The sequence below is a fragment of the Amphibalanus amphitrite genome, unplaced genomic scaffold, assembly GCF_019059575.1.
Source record: "Amphibalanus amphitrite isolate SeventyFive unplaced genomic scaffold, NRLGWU_Aamphi_draft 001050F_arrow, whole genome shotgun sequence".
Lineage (NCBI taxonomy): Eukaryota > Metazoa > Arthropoda > Thecostraca > Balanomorpha > Balanidae > Amphibalanus > Amphibalanus amphitrite.
The window spans coordinates 183,747-199,359 of NW_024882544.1; the positions used below are offsets into that span (position 1 = coordinate 183,747).

Below are 15,613 nucleotides of genomic sequence, written 5' to 3' on the forward strand. Positions count from 1 at the left end.
AAATGCATATCAAAAGTCCATATGCTGTTTATCTCGCAGTCTTTGTATTTTCCCTGGTATCCAGTCAGTCTGCGAGACATGGGTCGACGAGTTAGCGCCGCGGACGGCGGCGGTCGGCCACCGAAGAAGGCTACCGATTCACCAGAGCCTCGGCGACATACACAGCAACAAGGAAACTCTCGGACTTTGGCGACAAACGTGAACAAGCGTACCAAAGGCGGAGGAGTTTCTAGCGGCGGGTCGGCCGCGGTTCGCAGGGCCGGGGGTGGAATCACTGCCGCGGCCGGAGCCGTGGTCTGGGAGGCCGGCATTGACGTCCCGCCGGCGGTCACGAGGTAGGTGCAATACCCTCATCTGATGCCGTGATGCGGAGCGCCGCCCGCCCGGCCACGCCCGCACGCCCTTCAACTCAAACTGGCGCACATAATCAGTACTGCGGTAGACAAGACGGTTAAATAAACATAACTTAGCGGACGCGCACGACTACAGGCCCCTACCAGCGAAGGCGACTCCAGCTTTCCTAATTCGCCGAGCTATCTATGTAGATGCCTCCGCGGCACCGCAACAAGTTCTCATCGCGCATTCATCACTTGACGTTCGGTACCAGAACCACGTAACAACCGGGCCGGCCTTCGCCGCCCACCCCCCGCCGTATGGAGTCAGTATCTCTATCGCTCCATTCCCTCTTCCCCACCGACCCCAGTACGACGGTCGGACCAGCCGCCCGCCGAGACCATTGCACGCGCGGCTGACAGGATTGTCCGCAGCCCGCAACCCCACCGGTGCCCTCACAGGCAAACAGGACGATGGCCAGACCAACACAGCCGAGACAGGCCGATTCAGGCAATACCGGGTCCAAAAAGTCGACATGTATCAACGCATTTGAACCTAAAATGGTAGCCGACCATCCACTAAACAATTCATATCTCTCCAAGTACGGATTCAACAATGTGCGCTACTCGTCAGCGACAAATGCCGCTTTTCTATCCCCGCATACAATCTCATTGACTCCTACCCTCCCTCCCGTCCCGTCCCCATTCTTCCTAGATGCTCCCAGCACAGCGCTATTGCTTCTGCTCTTCCTGTTTCTCTTTCTCGAGCGCGGCGGCAGCCTCGGCAGCAGCGGCAGCGGCAATGTCCTCCGCCTCCTTCTGCAGGGCCTTCTCGATTCGGCGCTCCAGGTCGAGCACCTTCTCTCGGTCGAGCAGTTCGATAATCTCCTCCATCTGTTTGCTGCTCAGCTTTAGGTTCTCTTGTCCCATTAGCTCGAGCACCTGTGGTAGTGGGGGAGGGAGGACGGTCAGAGACGGAGGGCAACAGTCGGTGTCGGGCGGCGCTGGCGATATCGGGGGTGGACTAGTGTGCGAGTGCGAGAGTCGGCAGATGGGAGGACCGTCGGACTCAAACGGTGGATAATTGCACCATCACAATCGTGGGGCATGTGACGGACTTCAATGCGGTATAATCGTGCACAGCGTGTCATAAACTATAACAATGAGGAGGCAACCCGTGCAAAAGCCGTGCGCAAAACGAACTAAAAAGTAAAAACACCACCGTAGTTTTAGTGTAAACTCTAGAATGAGCAGAGCGGGTTTCTGACTTGGCAGCACCTTTGAACCAGACGGACAGCGACGATTCAGCAACTATAAACGGGATAAAACGAACTGGGAGACTCAGTAAACGTAGAACGTAGATCAACCGAAATCAACCATTCAAAAGTCACATGAAATCGTTCCATCACCAGTGTCAGTAAACTTTCAAACCACCGCAGTTCACAACTACGAAGGAGGTAATCTCCGCCCGGTCCCTTCACGGAGCGGAGCGTCCCTTGGCCTGTGAACGGTCCTGTGAGCCACGTCATGGATACGAGAGAACACAGGAGTCACGGTGACCGGCCGGCCGGACGCTACCTCTCGCCAGGTATCCCGGTAGCCGAGACCGTACGAATCGAGCAGCTGTTCACGGAGACGCTGCATCGACACCGGGCAGATCTGTCGACGGTCGCGAGTGTCCGCGTCACCGTCATAGATCATCGACATCTATTACACTGACAGCGGACCTGTGTGTTACGCCGAAACTGGGCAGATCTGCCGACGGCCACGAGCGGCGGCGTCACCAGATGGCGCCACTGACCATCACCTAGCACAGTCACACTGGCATCGGCTGGCGAGTCGGATGGCCACCGACCGAGTAAAACGGCCAAAACTGCCGGCTAGTCTCGTCCTCGTCTCAGGCATCTAGCGACAATCACGGAGTAGACCGCAGTGTTCAGAGAAGGTTGAAAAGCTGATGACGTCGCCCAGCAAATATGCTTCGACAGTATATGCCTTACCAGGAGGAAACGATCACTTCGACAAGGGCATTCACAAATTCACGATGATAAGGAAAGTTTGAATTCCTAAGCAACAATGGTGATCCAGTAGTGCCTAGCAGTCAGCAGTAGCGCCAGCGCTAACCGATGCAAAGTAAGTCCGCTGTCCGTGCCCCTTGCGGGATTTCAATATCAGACCACGAAAAGATCAGAATATGTCCAAGCACCGGTCACAAGACACACATCACCCGTTCACCCCCACCCTCCCCGGACATCATACTCACATCATACACATCCTCGACGCGTATCGAGCCGTCCTGATTGTCGTCCATCTTGGAGAGCACGTGCGCCATCGTGTTCAGCTTGGTCTTGTCGGGTACTGACTGGATGTGCTGTAGAGTCTGGATCAGCTCCTGAATTCCCACCTCCTCGTCACTGCAGAACGTAGACATACGTGTTACGAATATAGCAACTACTGGTCGGACCGGAGTGAGAAGAGGCGAAAGGGACGGCTTACATAACAGACACAAAGGAAAGTAAGGTTTCCACTATGAGCAGCTAAACACTTTCAGATGGCTTCTACCATTGACACACAAAGTAAGCAGAAACGTTCCTACACTTCCTAGTTAGCTCCATCACAGACCGCATACCAAGAAACATGTTAATGTCTCCATAAGTTTGTTCCTTCTTACCTCAGCTGCCTACGGAATCTGCTTGTAAGAACTAAGTTCGCGATCACCAACCAGCCCCGGAACGTAACACAGAAGCAGCCGGACGGAGGTCAGGCAAACTCTGATAATTACACCAGCAATTGAACAGACTCCCACCACAAGGCAGAATATAAAGCCACAGACCGACCGAGCAGCGGCACCGACCTGCGCTTGGCGTCGAAGCTGTTGGCCTGCGCCACCTGCAGCTTCTTCTCTTTGGCCTGCAGCTTGTCGACCATCTTGTCCAGCGAGCGGATCATGCGATTGACGCTGTACTGGAGACCGCGCGCGGCGCGAGTCTCCTTCAGGTCGGTCATGTCCTTGCCAGCCTTGTGCATGATGTCGCGCAGATCTTGCAGATCCTGAGATGGGATGTAGGCAATATGGGTTAGAAATACAACGGAGCAGCGGTAGGAACTATCAGTAGCGGCAGACGAACGATGGGATAGCTAATTAGCTAACACACACTAGCACGAGCTGCCAAAATAGTAACCGCCGTCCACTGTGCGGAACGCGTGCGGTCCGTACGGAATTTAACACAGAGCCCTATGGGCGCATCCGGTCCGTACGGAAATCGTGTACGCTCCGTCCGGACCGCATCCGAACGGTAATCAGCTGTTGATTTTCCGTCAGCTCTCCGCATGCGTTTCGGATGCGGTTGCTACGGAGACGGAAGAGTGATGTCCGACGCGTTGAACTTTTCTGCGGAAAACGCATCCGGAACGTCCGGAACAGACGTGGTTTGGGGCCGTATCGGAGGCAAACATTGTGAATTGTACGAAGAATTGGAACTCGATCATCATGAAGTAAGTAAAAATTATTTCCTTAGAATGGCAAGAGTATTCGCTGCTGGTTACTTGCAATATTTTATTTGGTAATAAGTGATAGGAAACATTTGTTAGCTCTCCGCATCCGGACCGCATCCGGACCGCATCCGGACCGGATGCGGCCAGCGTGCGGCGACATTCCGGACGGACTCCGGACGGAATCCGTCGCAGTGGACGGCGGCCTAATCGCAATAGCAGACAGCACTAATGTTGGGACCTTACGAAACCTGAAACCAACAAGCCTCGATTCTCCCCTGATTCTATCTTCCTTTGTTTCTTCCCAACCAAAATGGAATAATCGGCTACGTGGTTTCACAAGCCAATCTCCCAGCACGATCCGTGAAACTGCCTTAGCAAGCTGCTGTAACGGCCGGAAGCCCTTCTGTTCCACCACATCCCACTGCTCCCTGCAATCCGGGGAGCATCCCATAATACCGCATCTCTTTCCAGAAAGTCCGAAGCCCGTAGAGCGCACTTACCTCCTGATAGTCTGCCATCTCCTCCTTGATGTCCTCGAGCTCCTCCTGTTCGAGCAGCGGCCGTCGCCGGGTGGCTGCCAGGGTCTCCAGCGCGCCCTCCAGCTCGGAGACGTCCTTGGAGGTGAGCTCGCTCTCCGCCGGCGCGCTGTCGACCACCGGCGCGGCGCGGTCCACCAGCGTGGTGGAGGGCGCGTCCCGCACCGGCTCTGCCGTATCCGCCGCCGCCGCCGCCGCCGCCGCCTCCGCCTGCAGACGCTCCTGCGCCGCCTGCTCAGCCTGGAGCCGCTCCTGCGCGGCCGCCTCGGCCAGCGCGCGCGCCTCGGCGCGCTCCTCCAGGATCTTGCGCTCCTCGTCCTTGACGACGTCGACGCGCGTCTTGAAGTCGACGCGACCCTCTCTGTCGCCGATGGCGGCGCGGGTCGCCGTACCCTGGGGGCGGGAGACACGATCAGTGACAGGAAACAAAGTCACCACGCAACACCTGACCAGACGAGCTCGTTATCACTAACCACCACCTGCTACTCCCATGAGAATTTATCGGCAAAAAGTGTATAACAAAAACAAATGTGAATGTAAATTCGTGGACAGAACATCATTCAGTTTGGTAAATTGATTCGGACATTTGGCAATTTTAAGACTTTTGATACGAGACCGCTAAAACAACGCCAACGATAGAAGCCTTCGTTATATTCAGTGAACAGCTACCACTGTGTCAAGATCAGCACCACACCACCAAACCCATCAGCCACACGCATCCCCTCTTTCCGTCAGTGCCAGGTCCCCGGAGGGCGGTAGCGGTACGTACCACGGCGTCGGGCAGTCTGGAGATGGTGACCTTCAGCTGGTCACTGGTAGGCAGGTTCTCCGGCAGGTACAGTGCTCGGGATAACAGCAGCAGTGACGGCGGCACCTGGGAACGATCGGACGTCGTCAGACACAGACAGATAGCTGATAGATGGCAGAGTTCCACAACAGCTGCAGGTGATGGGTGCTAAAGATGTGCCCGGCACTCACTCGACGACTGAAGGTTGTTAATGAACAATTTACGTAGATTACAGCAATATCTTGATTTTTGAGCTGAATGTCCCATTGCCAGCTGGTCACGAGTTAGTTAGAGCATCACGACCATCACTAGTTAAAACTTCCCAGCAGAAAGAAATCGAACGAACACACTGCCTGAGACGTTCACCAAAACACGACCCCAGCTAACAGTCCGTTGGCAGGTCCAGACGGAGGTCCAACATGCTACGAAGGAGCGGGGCAAAGGTTGGGGGAAGCTGGCAGAACCCACCGTACCTTCTCGTTGAGGCTGAGGTCGAGCCACTGTGAGAGCTGAGAGCGCAGCCGCTGCTCGGAGACTCCGTAGGCGCGCATACCGCGGGCGCGACAGGCCGCCTGCAGCTCCTCTACGGTCAGCGTGTCGACCGACTCCCGCTGGATTATCTGGGGAGAAGAGGGATAATCTGTGTCACGGTGTCGACCGATTCCCGCTGGATAATCTGGAAAAGAACAATGGGTGGGAATTAGGAAGTCAGTGTCGACCGCCTACCGCTGAATAAACGGGGGAAGCGGAGGGGTGTCAATGTTTATCAACTCTCGCTGGCTGATCTGGAAAGGGAATGGACATTGGCAAGTGTCTATCCGTCGAACCTAACTGGATGATATGCCGGAAAAGATCGATTAAAAACAAAAACAAAACAAAATTAGCACAGCTACATTAAAATCCACATAAAGGCGACAATCAACTTGAAAAGTCGTATTTCATTTGAGGCTGTAAGAAAACATTTACGAGGCTCCAACAACGGTTCTTCGACCATAGCAATTTCAAATCCAGATACAAATACAATATTAAGTGGCGTACCGCGCGTGGCGCGACCTCCACGCCGTAATCTCGCCCAGCCTCCATACCCGGTCGTCAGCCTTCAGTCCTCGCAGTTTCATCTGTATGAGGAAGCGGAGGAAGTTGTTGGTGCCGAACGGCGGCACCTCGAGCACCCGACAGAGAGCCGCCAGCTGCGGCCGGTCCAGCGAATCCAGGGTCACCTCGTCCTCGAACAGCTTCGAGAACTTGAGGATCTGCTCGTTGGAGGCCTGCTCGCCCGATGTCCGGATCTGACGGCAGATGAGGGGGGCATGAGGAGTTAGACGACGGGGACAGGAACGAGACAGGCATAAGAGGGAGGACGGCATCGAGCTTAACTGCGGCCAAAGTACAACGAGGGACAGTTGGTGGTTGCAACGTCTTGCAGGTACGCACTACGATGGTCACTTCCTGGCAACAAGTGTCGTGAAAAGCATTACACCTACCCACCACCACACTGACGTATCCCTGCCAAGCGACCCACTGACATCAATATCATCCATCGATGGCGAGAAACAGGACAGGCCTGCGTAATCGTATATTTTATTTCTTCACGAAAGTAAAATTAATATAATTATATCAAATATTTGCAAGAATAAACGAAAAGTTCGAGTAACTTTCCCACATATGAGATTAATATTACTCCGCAATTCACTCATGGGCATGCGTTCTATGAACTAGGTCTCACCTCTTTGAAGAAGTCTGCGAACTCTCTGGCCGAGTCGGAGTAGTGACCCTTGCCCTTCAGCGCCATCGAATCCAGCGTCTTCTGAAGGAACTTGGCCGTCTCCAGCTTCACCTTCAGCACTTGCTTCATCTTGGCGTCCTGAAAGGTATAGATTAGCCCAATCTATCATAATCTGCGTCTCTGAACTCTCCGAACTGTGCTGCAGGTATGGACGAAAGTTTTCCGTTACTGCGAATACGCAGCCTACGATATAATTATCACGTTATTTGTTTCATTACTTATTCGCTAAGTGATCTTGAGCAGTGCAACTAATGAAATCACTCCATGCATGAATGTCATCAAACTCTAAAAATAGCGCTAACGGCTTGGTAGGCAACCAGAATGGAAAACGAAATTAGGCTGCCTATAGATGAGTCCGATGTCCACCGTTTACGAGTAGGCCACTTCACGATGAACTATCACTTGTTTCGCTGTTTTATTATCATTATCGTGTTTGTGCTCTCTGCGTGCTCATCTCTCAGCTGTTGTATACGCGCGCAGATCCGAACGCTCTCCTCCCCCTCCCCACTTCCCCCTGTTCCGCGAATCGTGCCGTTAGCGCCGGGCGGCAACAGCGGCGCTCCTCTATTCCGAGATACGTGACGTCATAATAATGGTGACGCAACATGGTCCAACACGAAGGTGCAAATCAGACCGGCACACCGGACAAGACTGGCAGTCGCCAGTTCGTGCATACCCAGCGGGCGAGGGCGGGGGAGGGGTAACGGTAGTATGGTGACGTCCGCTAGAGCGGCGGGCGGTTCCTCGAAATTCGTCAGCTGGTTGGCGCCGCACTGGGCCGGCGGCCGGCACGGGACCTACACATCACGTGATCGGCGAGAGAAGGCAGGGAGAGGAGTGGTGAGGCAAGCACCCATTCACCCTATACAAAGGGCCCACCACATACCGTCTGCTCAGACCGAGCCATTGTTACCCAAGTTGCTACCCACCTCGGCGTTGGCTGTCTGGAAGGTGGACGGCAGCATGTTGGGGAACAACTTGATGAAGACTGGCAGCAGCAGCTCCATGAACGGGATGATGATGAAGACGGAAAAGGGCAGTACCCGGAAGAGATCGCCGACAGTGCGCACCAGCTGAAAAAGACGCGAAAATGCGTGATTATGTGTATTACGGAACTTACTCGGAGTGGACATTTTGGAGCTGGGGATACATTTTTGGATTACGCATTAATGAAAAGTTAGGAGTGAAAGAGGACTAAGGAAGGGAGGGGAAGTGAGAGAGTGGGAGAGGGAAGAGAAAACAATAGAAAAAGGATAAGAGAAATGACAGACAGGAGCTGAGAAGTGAGAGAAGAGGGATAATAAAAAGCAAAACAGCGAGAAAAGGCAGAATGAAAGAGAGAATGCTCACCTGTCGATTTTCTCGTCGGGACAAGCTCTCTCCGTTCAGTACCCGCCAAATGAGCCTTCTCGAGATGTTTATATTGATGAATAGCAGCTTAAAGCCGTGGTAGTAGTGCTTCACCTCATCGACGAACCGGATCCAGAGCGTCCTGCGCGGCGGCTCTTTGGGCTCCACTGCCAGCCGCTTCTCGGGGGTGGGCTCCTGTACGATCACAGACGGCACGCGCTCCTGGGACGGCGGTTCGCGAGGCGGCGGGGGCCCCGGCGGAGGCTCGGACGAGTCCTTCAGCTGGCTGCGCAGCGACTCGACCGACTCCTCCACCTTGGAGGAGGGCCGGTGCAGCTCCTTGTCGAGCCGCGGCCGGCCCAGGTGCAGCGGCCGGTAGCCGGAGCTGGTGGGCGCCAGCAGCAGCACCAGGTCGGCGGGCCGCCGCCGGCGCACGGCCGGGTACAGCAGCAGGCCGCGGCCGGCCGCCCCGGCACGGCACACCGCCACCCACCGGGCCGACATGGCCGCCTGACGAACAACGGCACTGAGCGTTAGTACAGTGACTTCAGGGCTGTACTACAGTATCAGCCACTGATAAATGAGTGCAATTAGGACAGCCACATGAAAACATCGCTCCCTTCATCCATTCCACCACAGACCACCATAGGCCAGTCACTAAGCATTATGACAGGTCATAGGTAGGCATTGCCTAAACAGTGCCTAGCACAGGTAAAACCATACAGAATAGCCACACAAACCACCTAACCTAGCTTATTCCTGGTCTTGAATGTCATTGTGGATAATACTAGCCACCAAATGTCAGCAACATGTTGCAGAATGCCAGCAGGAGCTTCAGCCTTCATCCACATACAGAATGCCAGACTTTGTATATATATTTTTTTAAGTGCAGTAACTAGAATTTTTTTTTTTCAAGAAACTCCTGATAATTCCTACCTTTGAATATTGGGCTTTGTGGTGCTAGCAGCCTAGTTACTAATGTTGATCACCCACACCAATAACTATCATTACATAATGCACATTGCAAAATATATGCAACCAGTGGTCAACCACTGCCAGATATGATTTGATATCCACTGTTATCCAATTTGATTATCCAATATCCATCTACCTTGGCAGCACACACTGTAGAATAGGTGAGCTGCACACTGTGCACAGTTGACAGTGATCATATGTATCTACTTTTTGCCATCACACAACCACTTTTTCAGCTTCATAGAATGCTCAACATTTGAAGTGTCACAAAACATAAGACATTTGGTCAGGTTAGACATCTTATAAAAAGAGCTTTATTTCCACCAAAAAAAATACCAAATCTTATGTAACACTATCACAATAAACCCTGCAACGAGCCATCAATTTTTATTTTTGACTACTCATCCCTTTGTTTGCTCATTAACTATGCTTATATTTCACCTCTGTGCAATGTCCAGCAATAATGCATTTCTATTGTCTATCTAGAACAGAACTAACAAAACAGCAGATAAGCAGGAGAATGGCAAGGAGACAGTATGGCAGCAAAGCAAACAGCAGAAACACAGTAGATTTGTCTAATCATATTATGAATCCTTACTTCTAAGGTAAAACAAATGTTTTTATTATTCAGACAGTCAACCAATATCAAGTAAAAAGCAGTAGGTACTTCCAGCACAACTGAAACCAGTTCAAGTTGTGGATTATGCCAGGTTGAGGTGGGGTAATTGTGAGCTTAAATACAAATTAATAATAAAAAAGCTTGAAAATATATAAATCTCTCTGCAAAATATCTCAACAACCAGGTACCTGGGTACCACTTACTTATCAATGAACAGAAAGCCGATAAATATTATATCAATGTCAATGTTATGATTTGTTGAAGCATGGCCAGTTAGCTTACCTTTTTAAATAGGTTGCTGCTTGTAAGGAAGAAAATGCACACTTTTATGAACCTATATCAATAGTAAGCAGTGCACTCTTTAGCCTTCAGGTACAATTTATATCGAAAAATGCTCACATAAGTAGACAAAATTGAATGCTCTTGTTTCGAGAATCCAAACCCTGAATGAATAGGTAAAAGTATACATAAGGTCCGAGTGCCTGTTAAAAGATAAAGTTTTCACATTCTTACATTATTTGACATCCTGAATCCAAAAATGATACTTACATGTACTGGAAACGTGGAAAAAACACCAAATCACCAACCCATTTCACTACAATACCACCCGGCGGCATTAACACGCGACGAATGAAAAACGTGGGCCTTGGTAACAACTGGATTTCCATTACGTCATGGGTGATGATGTCACACCACGGGTGACGTTTCACTGCTGCTGCTGCTGTCCACGGAGGGCAGCGTTTGTGAGTGGAAAACAGTAGCAACATTGTAAATGAAGGCAGTATTGGCGCTTATGCTACATATGAAATTTATAACAACATATTGATATTGGTGAATGTTTATTTTTGTTACTTTTCATAAACCCTCCATTTCAGAGGGTCTGCATGCAAAATTTCTGTTATTTTTTAGAGTCAAGCTATTGTACTAAGGGATTTATTTTGGCAATTTAGTCATTTGTTAGGTTATAAGGCTGCAGAAACTTTTAGTTGAGGTTGGTATCCATTATCCAGTTGCAGCTATAATCGTGTCATATTTTGTATCATTTTCTGAACATGTAAACACCTACCTATATGAATTCAAATTTTGTGATTGTAGAAAAGCAGTTACCCTCACATTGCAGCGGGGATTAGAACAATTAACCACACTTGTTATACAAAAAGCCTGTTTGCCATCAATTTTGGGAATCCAAATTGGGTATTGGTAAGGTAGATGTAGCACAAGCTGCCCGATGCACGAGAATGGGTCTTTCTAACCAAACCTTACCTAACCTGACCTACAACCTACAGCCTTAAACCTAAAATTTACAACCTACGACCTAGTCCTACGGTATGGCATATCACAACAGCTTGTGCTACGTCTGCTAGTGCTACCATGACCCAACTTTGTGCCAATTCATACCAACTTGGGATGACAGTCACTGCAGATGACAGATGTGTGCTGACCATGCAGGTCTTTGTTACAATTGCAATTCTATTGTGTTACAGGTTCGGCGTTCTACAGCTGCGACCCGCCATGGCTGGGCCACCGCAGCGGCATCACCTTCAGGGTGGACCTGCCCGTGGCCACCCGCCGGTCGGACCCGCCTGCAGTCCGCAGGGAAGCTGCCCTGCGAGCCATTGCAGAGCTCCCGCACCCGGACGTCACTATCTGGTCGGACGGCTCGGCTCGCGGCGGACGGAACAGGGCGGCGCAGGCGCTGATCCAGTTCCACCACCTCAACAGAGAAGAGACCGTGCGCGCTCCTGCAGGGGCGGTCTGCTCCAGCCTAAGAGCAGAACTGACCGCCATGCGCGAGGCGTTCGCGGCTGTGGCCGGCCTGGAGGACGGGGAGTTGGCATCGACCAAGTCGGTCCGCCTCCTCACCGACTCAAGGTCTGGGCTCCAACTACTTGGCCGCGGCCCAGCTAACCAGACCATGGCCCTGGCCGCCGAGGTGTGGAGGCTGCTGAGTGCTGAGCACCCTCACCGAGAACGGCACCGAGACGGTGCTCCAGTGGGTGCCAGGCCATGCCGGGCTGGACGGCAACGAAACCGCCGACCTCCTGGCTGGCGAGGCCACGGCGGGCGACCAAGACAGCGCACCGATCGACCTGTCGAGTGCGCGGGCCGCCGTCACGCGCCATGTCCGGGAGCTGTCGCGACAGAGGGCAACCGCTGCCCACCCGCACCCGGACCCCACGCCTGGCCACGACTCCCTGGCGCGCTGGGGTCGGTGACGCTGTCCCAGCTGAGGACCGGCACATCACCGCTGACCCGTGACACGCTCCACAAGATTGGCCCGGAAGCCGACGACGAATGCCCCGCGTGCGGGGAGCCCGACCGCGCGGCGCACCTACTGACCGATTGTCCGGCCTATGAGGCGGCCCGCCGCCGCCGCTGGGGTGTCGACCCTCGCCTGGTCGACGTCCTCGGCGGCCCGGCGACGAAGGTCGTCACCTTCATCGAGGATGTTGGGCGGACCGAGCCGCCGCTCGACCCGCCTGCGCCGCCGCCCCCCTGAGCGGGTTGGCAATGGGATGCAGAAGAAGAAGAAGAAGCAACTGCCAGCGCGCCACGGCGGCGAAGCCGAGTTCCGCCGCTGGACCGCCCGCGCAATGGCCAGCACAGACAAGAGACAACCGAATCACAACACCTACAATTACGTTATTATGGTATTGACATTGTTACAATTAACCCTGCTCTTTCGAGCGTGGATGCACGCTGAAATTGTCGCATAATTCCATGCAGCTTCCACCCTTCTGCAATACAAAGTTTGAATACAAAGTAGTCTTACAATAGGTTTAGAACTTATGTGCAGATTGTCGATGCTGGTTGACTTGATGATTGGAATTGTGTTTATCTGTTTATCTGTTTTGACTTAAATATATGGCCATGTACTATGGCCTACCTTGGGAAGTGTCTCTGATTTCAACAAAACATTTTTCATCAGGATACGCTGCAGGGTACATAGTACATACGTAGTGAAAATTTTGAGCATGTATGGGTGCGCATGTGGAGATGTAGACTGCGAATGAGACGGACTACGACGGTTTTTGAACCAATTAAATCTGATTGACAACATAATGTAGGATTAAAAACTGACTGTCAGAAGAATATTCACAGAATATTCACTTCACCCAGTACAACGAAAAGGGAAAGTCAGGAAACAGGCAGGGTACATCTCGAAGATCAATCAAATTGCAGGTGCCGATTGGTTATGGATCATTGTAGCTCAATGTACTGCCTTGTGCTGCTTTATTGATTGAAATTGCTTCCAGCTTGTATTGAAAGAAGTCATTATGGAAGAATTAAAAAGGTTCTTGAAAAATTTAAATACTTTGAATTGATATTTATGCAGAATTATACACCCGTATCATTCTTTACATGTCAATATTTGTATATTATCTAGCATATAAGAAAATAGTGGCCTCAAGTTTCTAGAAAATATCTGATTTTACTCTCAGAGCCACTGCAGATCCCTAAAAAGTTAGGAGCCGTCTTCATTATTGAATGTATAAACCCAAATAAATTATCACTGCTCAAAAGTGGAAGAAATGACAAATGAAATAAAGTTTTCCTACAGCGTTGCAATCCAGATTTCAAGATAGTGATGGGCGCACTAGAAAGCAAGTAAAAGTACTCCACAAGGCAAAAGTAAGGAACAAGAATATCCTTATACTGTTTCAGAATTCGGTAACAAACATTTTTTGTGTGTTTAAAATACCCGAACAAATCGATTCCAGAATCAGTCTTGATAATATTATATGGTTTTTGTATGGTGTTGGTGGTACTTGAATGACCAAAGTCAGTACATGTCCATCACCTTTCGATATTTCCGTGGTGCTCGTTCCCATTTCATAGCTGCTCACGGTGTTTTCTGCTGACGTCATATGGTGCTGCTCCACTAGCGCCACCATACGGCGTCAGCTGGCGAATTATCCAGTTAATACCAGAGCCCAAAAACGTGGGCGTTGTAGCGCTGCCATATGTGGATTGCTGCCATTTCAGGGGAAATTTTAGGAACAGGGGTTTTTGGTGGGGAAAAAGAAAACGATATGAATGGTGTGATGAAAGTGACGTCATAATTACAAAAAAAGGAATCTAACCTGACCTGACCTGACCTGACCTGACCTGACCTGACCTGACCTGACCTGACCTGACCTGACCTGACCTGACCTGACCTGACCTGACCTGACCTGACCTGACCTGACCTGACCTGACCTGACCTGACCTGACCTGACCTGACCTGACCTGACCTGACCTGACCTGACCTGACCTGACCTGACCTCACCTCACCTCACCTAACCTAACCTAACCTAACCTAACCTAACCTAACCTAACCTAACCTAACCTAACCTAACCTAACCTAACCTAACCTAACCTAACCTAACCTACTGATGTTTGCCTACCGGGGATAAGGAAAAAGTTACTTGCAGGAATAGATTGCAGGCAAGAGTAAATCAAATATTTTTAGGTTAAGTGGTCATGCATCAGGCTTCAGGCCGAAGGCCTGAAGATACATAACCACTTAACCTAAAAATATTTGATTTACTCTTGCCTGTAATCTCTCCTAAGGCATTGCCTTCGGCACTGCGCTGCTTCGCCGCGAGAAGTATTATGACGTCATTATTCACAGTTGAATAGCAACTGTTAGATATCATCCTTGATTTACTTGACCTTGGCCAGCTTTGCGCAAGTAATTGCTGCCCGGCACATTGCGCTAGTGTGGAGTTGGTGTGGAGTGCGGTAGCGATTTGCGGTAACTGTAAGTATTTCATAGGTGCTTTGATACTTGGTTCCAGAAGGAATAACTATCAGATATGAAATGAGGAGGTCAAAATACATCGTATAGTATGCTTTTCATAATCGGTTCGCCACTCGGACCTTATATATACTAATACCAATGAATATGCCTATCCTAATTGATGTAGTTGAAAGCTTTGCATGTTAATAAGGGCAGAGGAAATTTCGAAAACACCCAAAATGAAAACGAGTAGCTAGACTCCAAGCCCAGCAATCAGAATCCAACCCAGAGTCATCCTGCAACTTGCAACTGCAATAAACTCACAACTTGCTGACATCACACCACACAAGCAAAATATCGGCTTGCGTCATGTTGGCCGCAGCCGCATCGTGAAAAGTGGAAAATGTTAGTCTAAAGCGCTGCAAATTCTAAAAGAAAGTCATATTTGCAAGTTGCAAGCACTGGATGCATTTTTTAAAGTCATTTTCATAAAAGGAAGGCATTTGTCACTATTTAGAGGTTATATAAATATTTCAGTCCAGAAAACGCCTAATATTTACCTAGAAAGAGTATAACCTATCTTGAAGCAACTTTACTTTTCTGTGTTTTGATAAGTCGACTTATTACTTTCTTCATTCATGTTCTTTAGATGGCTTTGGTTCAATGATTCCAGAAAATGAGATGGTTTCATTAAAAAAAGTGAAAGATTAGTTGAGTTGTACAATTGCTGGATAATGGATGTTACCGAAGTTTATTTCACAGCATTTGATTTCAGTGAAAATAGAGACATCTGGCGGAGTGATATGAAGCTCTGCTTCGGCTTTCTGCTGCATGGTGCCGTGCTAAGTCACTTGTGAGCCGCGAATTGGCCGCGAACGCCGCGAACGGAAATGTTGTGAATTGTGATCAGCGCGGTGATTGTTGAATGATGATTGGAGTCTCGGCAATCCGTGTGGACAGTTTGAGTTGTAAGAAAGGTGGATCAACATAAATGAAGATTTCGTGGAACT

The 15,613-nt window shown here is 50.4% G+C and overlaps 1 protein-coding gene across 4 annotated transcripts; it reads right to left on the reverse strand.

Annotated features, from left to right (window-relative positions):
* Window positions 1-22: 22 nt before the first annotated feature.
* Window positions 23-14,904, reverse strand: LOC122369576 (mitochondrial proton/calcium exchanger protein-like). Of its 4 annotated transcripts, none has more exons than XM_043344418.1 (12): window positions 14,889-14,904; window positions 10,163-10,323; window positions 8,287-8,796; window positions 7,866-8,009; window positions 6,877-7,014; window positions 6,236-6,439; window positions 5,624-5,770; window positions 5,133-5,237; window positions 4,328-4,756; window positions 3,187-3,383; window positions 2,596-2,746; window positions 23-1,274 (listed from the first exon to the last, which is right to left on the reverse strand). In XM_043344418.1, the coding sequence occupies exons 3-12, from the start codon at window positions 8,788-8,790 to the stop codon at window positions 1,065-1,067; spliced, it is 2,229 nt and encodes a 742-aa protein (XP_043200353.1). In that variant the 5' UTR covers window positions 8,791-8,796; window positions 10,163-10,323; window positions 14,889-14,904; the 3' UTR covers window positions 23-1,064. The 4 variants fall into 4 exon arrangements, with proteins under 4 accessions (XP_043200353.1, XP_043200355.1, XP_043200351.1 ...); XM_043344420.1 differs by having other exon boundaries at window positions 10,163-10,214; window positions 14,889-14,897; XM_043344416.1 differs by lacking the exons at window positions 10,163-10,323; window positions 14,889-14,904 and adding an exon at window positions 10,430-10,519.
* Between the last annotated feature and the right edge of the window lie 709 nt (window positions 14,905-15,613).